The sequence below is a fragment of the Asterias amurensis genome, chromosome 1 (genome assembly GCF_032118995.1).
Source record: "Asterias amurensis chromosome 1, ASM3211899v1".
NCBI lineage: Eukaryota > Metazoa > Echinodermata > Asteroidea > Forcipulatida > Asteriidae > Asterias > Asterias amurensis.
In genome coordinates, this window is record NC_092648.1 from 18,105,689 (window position 1) to 18,116,592 (window position 10,904).

Below are 10,904 nucleotides of genomic sequence, written 5' to 3' on the forward strand. Positions count from 1 at the left end.
CCGCAATCGGGTTATAACTGTTGCCATAAGACTAGTTTTGTCCCAGGACAATCCAGTTTATTCTGGTTATTCTAAATTTAGGAGTGTTTTGTTCATCAGATAATATTGTAATGGTTGTTCTACCATTATTCCTCCATGGTTCAACCATGGTTCAACTATTAAAACACTGAACAAGGAAACAAGATGTCTATGGTCAAAGAATGGTTCTTGGCTGCGGTACTAGTGTTTTTATTAATAAAAGAGATAAATAAACTGTTGCCACTTTGCCTATTACAAGTATAAAAGCATTTAGACAGTAAATACTCAGCTTGCCTGTATGTAAACAGTTAAAAACTGAAGTGGAGTTCAATGCCCAAGCTAAAGCAAGTTGTTCTTCAGACCCCATGTCTTCAAGAACAGACTAAGCAATGTCACCTTCATCTAATCCCCCATCCCCACACAAAGTAGGCCTATTAACTGCTTTACTTGCACAAACTTCTGTTTTAATGCATTGAGTTTAGTCTGCACCTGCCTGGTTGCACCTCAACCTGAGTGCAAGTTTTCCACCCTGAGGAAATTTCTGCACAGTAAAGATGATGATATTCAGTGAAAAGTAATGGAGTGAACATGACTTGAGGCTGCTTTTTGTTGCATTATTTAGAAGAGAGAACCATGTTACTGTGTGATCTACACTTGCTAGCGGTTTGAAACTGTCATACCCAGTAGGCCTATACACAGTGATGAGAGCCTATGATGTCAAAATTGGACTTGAGACTAAAGAATATATCGATCAGTAAACACCATGTCTGTCTGTCTGCCATTGAAACTAGAACCGGATTCATTGGGCAAACAACTAGACTTGTTATACAAGTATGGTTGAACCAAGGTTGAAAGTTCAACCAAGGTTGATGGCAGCTGGCATTATGTACAGGTAGCAGAACTTACACGAGTTAACCCAGCTATTACAGTCCAACCATATGGAGGTCTTTTATCCAATGTTATACTTATAATTTATTTTAAAAATAGACTAACAGCACAATTGCATGGCCAAATGCTCATATCACCTTAATATATTTAGTACCGGCACCTGCAAAATGTGCAGAGGACTCGAAACCAATCTTTGCTAATTGTGAAGCTCAGGTCATTCACATTTCATGGCATTAGGCACGTTTGTAATAAATTTTCTAGAACAACTAAAATGTTTTCTTTTGTTTAAGAGCTAGAGGTCAATAATAATCCAATTGGAAAATTCACATTTCATGGCATTTTGTGGAAATTAGAAACATTGGAAAACCTTCTGAATATGAAACACACTTATTGTACTGGGTACTTTGCAGATGTTTTTGTGTGCATATGATATATACTACGGTATTGACTTTTTATGGTACACAAAACTTGGGGGTAAATCACATGATGGGCGTAGTAGATACTTCATGTCAACAAACTATCCATTACATCTGCCCCATCCATGTGCAAGCACAAACTGGCCTGACAGACAATATTTTTTAGATATGATAAGATCAAAGCCTGATTGTGGATTCCAGTATTCTGATAATGAAGTCGGTCATTTTGAGTGTAGCTAAAAAAGTTTGAACTTTTATCTTAAAAATATTGTTAAAAGTATCCAATGTTACATGTGCAAAGTCTTTTTGAAGGTTTGACGATCCAAGCTGGAAAAATGAAAAGGCTTTCTGCAACCTTTTAAGGACTATATAATCAGAAATTGTATCAGTAACGTTGTCAGTTGACCAAAAAAAGAAGAAGAGAAAACTGCCAATAACAGAAAACTTTGCAAAATTTGTTTCTATCTACCATTGAAACGAGGTGGACTATCAAGACAAGATTTACCGATGACGACAAAACAGCACAGACCATCCTCAAAAAGCTGACGAAGCTGTAAACATAGATTATTCTGTATGCCCTTAAGTAAGCAATTCATGGGAATTCATTTCACACAAAAAGGTCATCAATGATTTGTAGGTACTTTTATATTCCTCATAGCTTTTTAATACAGATTTTGTTTAACTACAGCATTCACACCGTTGATGGGTCTTCCAATATAAACACAATCAAAACGCAAATGGTAATATCTAACAAAGCATCTAAACACAGCTTTGCAGGGCTCACTAGACCGCAGGCCAGAGGCCAGTGATTTCGTTATCGGGCCAGTAAAGCTCAAGACAGGAAAATGATAACAATAATAATAATAATAGTGGCTTCTTATGTAGCGCTCAAGTCCGTCATGCAGTGACGCTCATGGCGCTTCAACATTTTTACCCCAGTGGTCTTGTTTCAATTCAACACCTGTATCTCAAAAGATTGATGTTTAAATGTTGTGCTTTGAATCTCACAAATATTGTTCAATACAGGTGAGTAAGTATCACCGATAATACAGAAGAGATCGATATTCTTTGAATATTTTGTTCAAATGAAACCATTTCCAAATAAAATCAAGTTCTTATTTTGCTTCTAGGCTCTTTTCCTTTTGACTCTTTGTCTTTTAAATGAAATCCCAGTCCCGTAAAAGATTCTGAGCTACAATCCTGAGGTCTTGAGTATTTTCCCCCAGAAATCAAGCCCTGACTTTGGATAAAAGCACAAACATTATATATTTTGTGAAGGAACATTATCTGAAAATTTTATCCATATCCAAAAATTAAAAGACTTGAATAGAACTTTTCCACTCACATTTTCACTTCTAAAATTGTTGAAAAGCACTCAAGTCGGGCATATTTTCTCAAAAGGAATAAAGTAGGCTCAAGTTGTATGTAAAACTGCTACTAATACATCATGACTTTTCAGAGTTCACATGAGTAGTTTCAACGTCAGTTTTGTCTTGGGGACAGATTTGGTATCAAAAGCCATTGTTGGCCATCCAGGTCTTAACTGCTTCTCGATACATTCCCTTGAACTTGACCTGTTGTGTGACCTCGTTGACCCTCATGGGTATGGGCCGACCCTCTTTGGCCTCGAGATGTTCCTTTAGGTCATTCCCAAAAGCCTTGAAAACAAATAAAAAATAACAAAATAAGTGAAAAGAAAAACCAGTAATAATAAGAACACTGTGTGTACAAAACACATTATGAAACAGCCTGAAAGTGAAGAAGAATAAATTACATTAAACATTTATGTATTTCTGGTAGAGTCAAAAATAAGTACACTTTCATGTGCCCCAATTTTTCAGGGGTGGGGGGGGGGGGGCAATTGCCAAATGAGACTGTAATTTCAGTTTATGCAATTTAGCTTAATATTACAATAATTTTCCCTTCGGCATGTGTACATTAACAATTGGACTAAATAATTTATTTGGGGTTTAGAGGGCCTTTATCCTTAGCTGTTTGACCATTTGGGTAGAGGTTGTGTTCACCAAATAAAAGACAAATTGTGTGAAATACCATAATTTGTTTCAAATATTGAAATTACAACATTCAAATATTGAAATTACAACATTAAAGCATATCAAATGTAACATTTCATTCTGGTAATTTTTAATCTCAGAAGTCCAAATTTCAAAAGGGAGACCCTAACATCATTGCTTCTTAAATGAAATTGAAAGCTGAATAATGCACTCTTCCAAATAATAACGTTTGTCCAGAAATTCATTCACAGTCAAAAAGCTCACCCAAATATCTCCTTCAACATTCTTGATGACTGTAAGTTGCTGATTTTCACCGTATTTTAGTTCAAGGTAGACTGGTACACTGTGGTATCTAGTTCTCCGTATGCTGTATGGTGTTCCAGGCGCAGCTCCTTAATAAGCAGAGTTAGATATGAATAATAAAGCTATTTATACAATTCATCTAATACTTTAGAGACCAGATCAGCCAAAAACAGTTAGAAGATTTGACAGGATCAACGCAAAACCCAAAAAATCGTAGTACAAAGGTCATGACTTGAACTCACATTTCCAACCTTTTCCGTGTTAAAGTGTATCTAGCTGTTGCAAACTGCAATATACAGAGCTCTAATTTTGAGAGAAAATTCACAAGACCGCAGGACTTGTAGCTCATAATCTTTACTGGACTAGGATTTAATTAACAAATATTTGTGAGACTCCAACTCGACATTTGAACTTCATTCTTTTGAGACACAGAATGTTGAGTTTGAAAAAACACCAAAACAACAGATTGAGCTGAATAACAACAGCTCAAACTGAAATCTCTGGCCTTGGGCCTTTAAACCAGTGTAAAACTCAAGCCCTGCTGTTTATTAGAACTGCATTCTATTAGTATTGCTAACCTTTAGCAGGAGACCAGCCTGAAGGCGTTGGGTACTTCTCATGAACAGGTGGGGTTGGAGGCTGTAGCGATGGAATCAACCTCTCCACAAATTTGAAATCTTCTTTGGATTCGATGTAGCCAGTCTTAGGCTGTGATTCATCTATAGTGTCTTTTCTGTGGTAGAAACTAGGAGGGAAGCTGTCTAGTCTTTGACAGCTGGTTGAAAGACTTCTAGCCGTCTGTGTTGAGCAGACACATTGACTCTGCGGACAAGATCAAATGTATGAGTTAGATCATTCAATTTATTCTGAGTATCAAGCCTGGAATTGCACAAAGGCCATGCAGGCCATGGTCTTGGTGCTTCATCAGAGGTTTCCCATAGACTTTGATTTTCCAAATGGAAGTGCCCTGCAAAATGAAATAGCCTTGCCCCTCTAAAAAACATAATCCTGGTCTGGAACATAAATAGGACTAAAAGTGAACAAAATGTGATGCGATCAAGCTCACTGTACCACTTGTTATATTTGCTTTTATGTTTTACACAAATCTATTTTTGAGTGACTTTACATTCTTTTTACAAGAGATTGTCAAACATTTTTTGGCCTTCTCAGCCATCAAAAATGCTCAACATTGTTAACAGGTGAACATTTTACAGTTGTTTGCCATCAATAACTTCAAGTGTCAACTTTCCCCACACACTCAATATACATTCATTCGTAATGCTTGCATTGCCTTTTTGTTGAGTAAAAACAAAAAACGTTCTTAAAAATGTTTCTACTCAGTATCAACTGTTGTTTTTCTGTTGCATCGCATGTTTTTGGATTATCAATATGTTCAACGCTTTACCCGCGGGAATCAACCAAGTGGATCGACGAACCCTCTCAAGCCGCAGACAGTTAAACTAACCATTTTGTGAAAGGGTTGTTACAAGGCTATGCTGAACGGCGAGCATGCACTGCCGCACCACCTTGTAACGACCCCTTTTAGTGGAAGATGTTTTTGACTATAACTCAACAAAAAGGCAATGCGAGCATTATGAATCTATACTAAGTATGTGGGGAAAGTTTTGGTTGTGTAGTACAATATAGGGAACTTAAGCTTGTTATTGATTGATGGCAAACAACCGTAAAATGTTCAGTGATCAGTATCATCTACGATTTTGACAACAGCATAAAGGCAGCCCAAATCGTAGACCCCTTTAAAATAAGGCTCATGGGAGATCCTTATTATAGTTGCATTCGATTAGCTTCCCTGTGCGGACCCTGCGATGCTCATTCAGGTGACCACCTGCCAAGAGCTAATCGAACGATGTCATGCACCTCGGGTGGGTAACATTAAGCTCGGGCCAACCCCAAGTGACCCATTACACAAGCAGGGCACTAAGGGCTGACCGCGCCGCGGGGTGAGACCCTGGCATGGCGTCAAAAAGCTATTCAAACATACCAGAGGCAGACCAGGGTTGGCCCGGTGAAGGTAATCGAACACACCCCATAGCATAGTTTCTAGTGGAAGTTACTCTGGCATACACTGCACATCCCCCATGCAGAGTAGACTTAATATTATAATATAAGTCTAAGAGTAGACTAGAAATTAGTTACGGTTAAATAAGAACTAGTAGAGTAGATAAAGTAGACTGTGTGAGTGTCTGTAGTACGGAAATAACTCATAATTTGTTGAGTAAATTTAGATAAAAAAATAAAATTTATTTTAATATTTCATTACACTTGTACATCACAACTTAGGCACGGTAATGAATTTTTAGACACATGTGAAACGCTGTCCGCCGCCGGAGAAAGGAGGATGTTTCAAAAGAGGGCGCTATTATCACTAAACTATTCAGAATCAGAATCAGATCAGAAGTCAAGTAGAAAGTTGGCCGTGTTTTGTAATAATGGCAAAAGGGACAAAACTTACTACTACAGTCATTTGACCAGTTCGGGATCATTGACCGGTTCGGGATCACTTCAACTTTGCAATAACCAAATAATTATATCACTTCTCATTATTACCAATTTCTGTTGATAAATGTGAAGATTAACACCCATTAAACCAACAAACCCAAAATAAGATGCCAAACATCATCAGCAAATAAATTATGGCCGTTTTCCTGAAGGTTGTCTGCGAAATTGACCATTTTTTTGTTTAAAAATGTTGGTTGAAAAACACTGTTAAAACTTCATACCTTTAGAATTGGAGTGCCAGGGCAAAAAATATTTATGTAAAATGATAAGAATGTGTAAAAAAGAATTCCTGTAAATACTGTGCAGTCATTTTGTTTTTTTGAGGAGACGAAGTTACCAAAATCTTCTTTGGGGTAGTCTTGGTCCCAAGACCATTGGTGTTGCGCGGTCACACACAACCAACGTTCCGATTATGCACGGCAAAAACTGTCCACGCTTGTAATGAACGAACGCTAGCGGGCGCTCTGTTTCTCTGATTTAGATCTCACCATGGTCTTGAATATTTGCAGCGACGGGTCTTAACTTTTTTATTGTTTTTCGGCAAATCGGCTGCCTTGCGGTTGGCTCATGAATAATTCATCAGTGTTGTGCATGTAGTGTACAATGCATGCAGTAATTCCGTTGCATGACTTTTGCTTTACTCTGTGTGTGGGTATATATGTTTTTATCGGAGTATAATAATGTCCAGATCAGTAGGATTTGAAACTTTGACACAGGGTGGAAATACGATAAAGAAAGGTTTGTGGTACCAGCACAAACATTTCTATGTATAATGTCCAGATCCAGACACCTGCATTGCCATGATATGCAGCTTGAAATGCGATCGTGGCGTTATGCTCCCGACGTGCCAGGGCCCACACTGATGAAGCCTGTATTGGCTAAACAATTTGCTTATAGTTAGCACAAAATAGTATTGCTTAGCAGAAACTGGTTGCCAGCCAATTTTTAATTAAATTTGAAATTTTGTAGTGCCCAAGTAAATTTTTGGATAGTAAAGAAATTTTGTACAGTATTTTCTGCCAAACAGATATTAACTGGTGGGCCCTGTAGTGTTATTCACAGTGAAAGTTTTTTAATCTTGGGGGAAGGAAATCTTGAGGGATTCAAAAGCGTCTTTGTGAGAACGTATTTTGAAACGTAACCGTAGCTGCATATCTTGGAACAGAAGCGTAGCTTGACTCGGGATTGAAAGCGTACTTTTTGATATTGTAGCGTAACCTATTAGTATCTTGGAGTGTATAAGCGTAGCTGAGTAGCTGAGTAGCTGCGTAGCTTGGAACGTAACAGTATCTTTTGGTGGAGCGTAAGCATATCTTGGAACGTAATTCGTAGCTGCGTATCTTGGAACGTAAGCGTAACTTGACATGGGATTGAAAGCGTACCTTTTGATATTATAGCGTAACTTGAAGGAACGTAAGCAGATCTGTAAGCACAGCTGAGTAGCTGTGTAGCTTGGAACGTTGACATCTTTTGGAACGTAAGCATATCTTGGACTGAAGCGTAGCATCTTGGAACATAAACGCAGCTGCGTATCTTTGAACGTAGGCATAGCTTGACTCGGGCTTGGAAGCGTACTTTTTGATATTATAGTGTAACTTGAAGGAACGTAGACCTAAGCGTATCTTGGAACGTAAACGTAGCTGCGTATCTTGGAATGTAAGCGTAGCTTGACTCGGGCTTGAAAACATACCTTTTGATATTGTGTAACTTGAAGGAACGTAGACCTAAGCGTATCTTGGAACGTAAACGTAGCCGAGTAGCTGCGTAGCTTGGAACGTAACCATCTAACATTTTTTTGGAATGTAGTCGTAACAATATCTTTTGGAATAACTCATGAGAAATTTCGAGTTTTGATTGCTTGTCCAGCGGCGACTACTGCTATTCAACTCCCAGTTATTTGAGGCGAATAGTCGGGTCATTAAATTCCACTAGTTGCCCAGTTTAATCATTACCTCAAAAATAACTCTTCATTCACAGAATTAAAACAATAATACTTTGTTTGACAAAATTATGCTTTGAGGGAATTTTGTTTTAGCATTATTTTTATTTAAACCTTTTATAAAAAATTCTCATAATTGTTTTAAGCTACTCACACAATAACACTGTCAATATAACAATATGCGATATTCCTACGTTTTGACATCATCAAAATTACCTGAAAACTCATAACAAAAAGAAATTAGGGGCCATGAATTAAAATGGAGCATATTGGAACGTTGCGATCATAAGAAACAACGGATTCGACACCCGCAAGCTGGGAGTTCATAGCGCCTGGGATTTAACATCTCCAACCCCCATGAGACACGGCATGGGCGGTACGTGATATTCCACAAGGCTTATTTCATGTTCCGATTGCTCCACGCCGTGGGGCCATACAGGCGTCCGATACACGGACTCTCTGAATGCTAATTTTACGTTCGATTTTTGACCATTATTTACGATTTCAAATCGTCACGTATCCATAATCTGAATAGGTACCTATACTTAAAATTTCACTGTTTTCCTTTAAATAGGCCTATAATGACCACGGAATCACTCTTTGAGCAAAGATTATTAAAAATAGACCGCCGATCATATTGACCTTTGACTCGATCTAGTTTGAATAGTCATCTTCAATTCGTCACGTGATATGAATATTGCATACATTAAAAGTAATTTACATAGTCTGGCCACGCCTTCAATTTGCAAATATCCAAGACCATGGTGAGCACAGGACATGGTAAGATCCGTAAATCAGAGAAACAGCGCCCGCTAGCGTTCGTTCATTACAAGCGTGGACAGTTTTTGCCGTGCATAATCGGAACGTTGGTTGTGTGTGACCGCGCAACACCAATGGTCTTGGAACCAAGACTATCTTTGGGGGGGCAATTTACCCTTGACCAGTTCGGGATCACTCAACATCTCATTGCGTCAAATGATGCCGCAGTAACTTACTAAGTAAGATAAAATCATACTACAGTCGTTTGACCAGTTCTGGATCACTTTTTGAATTCACATTGTTTTTTGTTGCAATCTCTTTGATATTTTAAACAAAAAAGTTTATCAGTTTACCTAAACATGACATAAAACTCACCAAGTATTCACTGACACAAAAAGATTAGTTCTTTTGAAGAGGCTTTAAGAAAAGTATTGTCACCTGTTTGACCAGTTCAGGATCAGTTGAATCTATTCTGAATCAGTAGAGTGCCCTTTGTTGCAAACCCATACTCCCATTCATAAAACTGTCTCTCAAGGACACGGAACTTCAGAGGTGTGTTGTCATGGACTTGGACTTCATTTGTTTAGTGAATGTCATGCAAGTGTCTTCAATAGCAGCGCAAAAAACCCAGTGACAAAACCACAAAACAACAGCAAAGGCAAATGAAAAAGTGAAGCGAACCTAAAAAGCATTATCGACCCCTCCAAGTTTAAATTTCTCAAAAAAAAAAAAATCTAAAAGAATTTGTTGAAGTAATGTTTCTCAAAATCATCTGAATAAACTTTCTACTGCAGTAGTATGATTTTACCATACTTAGTAAGTTATTGCGGCACCATTTGACGCAATGAGATGTTGAGTGATCCCGAACTGGTCAAGGGTAAGTTGCCCCCCTAAAAAAGATTTTGGTAACTTCGTCTCCTCAAAAAAACAAGATGTCTGCACAGTATTTACAGGAATGTTTTTTTACACATTTTTATCATTTTACATAAATTTTTTTGCCCCGGCACTCCAATTCTAAAGGTAAGAAGTTTTAACAGTGTTTTTCAACCAACATTTTTAAACAAAAAAATGATAAATTTCGCAGACAACCTTCAGGAAAACAGCCATAATTTATTTGCTGATGATGTTTGGCACCTTATTTTGGGTTTGTTGGTTTAATGGGTGTTAATCTTCACATTTATCAACAGAAATTGGTAATAATGAGAAGTGATATAACTATTTGGTTATTGCAAAGTTGAAGTGATCCCGAACTGGTCAATGATCCCGAACTGGTCAAATGACTGTACTGCAGTAGAAAGTTTATTGAGTTGATTTTGAGAAACATTACTTCAACAAATTCTTGTAGATTTTTAAACTTATACTTAGAGGGGTCAATAATGCTTTTTAGGTTCACTTCACTTTTTCATTTGCCTTTGCTGTTGTTTTGTGGTTTTGTCGCTTGATTTTTGCGCTGCTATTGAAGACACTTGCATGACACTCACTAAAGAAAGGAAGTCCAAGTACATGCCAACACACCCCTGAAGTTTCGTGTCCTTGAGAGGCAGTTTTATGAATGGGAGTATCGGTTTGCAATAAAGGGCATTCTACTGATTCAGAATAGATTCAACTGATCCTGAACTGGTCAAACAGGTGACGATACTTTTCTCAAAGCCTCTTTGAAAGAACTAATCATTTTTTGTTAGTGAATACTTTGTGAGTTTTATGTCATGTTAAGGTAAACTGATAAACTTTTTTGTTTAAGATATCAAAGAGATTGCAACAAAAAACAATGTAAATTCAAAAAGTGATCCAGAACTGGTCAAACGACTGTACATGACTAGTATTTTGATTTAAATGATTATATTGAGGATCAACATGTCGCTATACTCACTTTCCGTAATGCTTGTACATTTAAAGCTTTCTGGAGAAGAAATAAAGACTGTTGCGTTGATCTCACGCCGAGAAAGACTGCTTTTGCGGACAGCGCCATCTTTAATTTTAGTGTGTTTTTGTCACTTGGAGGCGCTGTCGCTATTTCAGGAAAAAGATTAACGCTGGTACTCTGTT

The 10,904-nt window shown here is 37.7% G+C and overlaps 1 protein-coding gene across 1 annotated transcript; it reads right to left on the reverse strand.

The window, feature by feature from the left end:
• Nucleotides 1-218: 218 nt before the first annotated feature.
• Nucleotides 219-10,833, reverse strand: LOC139948426 (large ribosomal subunit protein mL49-like). The gene is made up of 4 exons (XM_071946576.1): nucleotides 10,729-10,833; nucleotides 4,219-4,462; nucleotides 3,602-3,729; nucleotides 219-2,980 (listed from the first exon to the last, which is right to left on the reverse strand). Exons 1-4 carry the CDS (start codon nucleotides 10,825-10,827, stop codon nucleotides 2,834-2,836), a joined length of 618 nt encoding a protein of 205 aa, XP_071802677.1. The 5' UTR covers nucleotides 10,828-10,833; the 3' UTR covers nucleotides 219-2,833.
• Nucleotides 10,834-10,904: the final 71 nt, after the last annotated feature.

Bases quoted from the DNA above. Each gene is read 5' to 3' on its own strand.
- LOC139948426 (XM_071946576.1), bottom strand. From the start codon at position 10,827: ATGGCGCTGTCCGCAAAAGCAGTCTTTCTCGGCGTGAGATCAACGCAA. The intron at 3,730-4,218 runs GTTAGCAATACT...CTGCTTATTAAG, and splicing joins AGGCTGGTCTCCTGCTAAAG to GAGCTGCGCCTGGAACACCA. The intron at 2,981-3,601 runs GTGAGCTTTTTG...TTTGTTTTCAAG, and splicing joins ATGTTGAAGGAGATATTTGG to GCTTTTGGGAATGACCTAAA.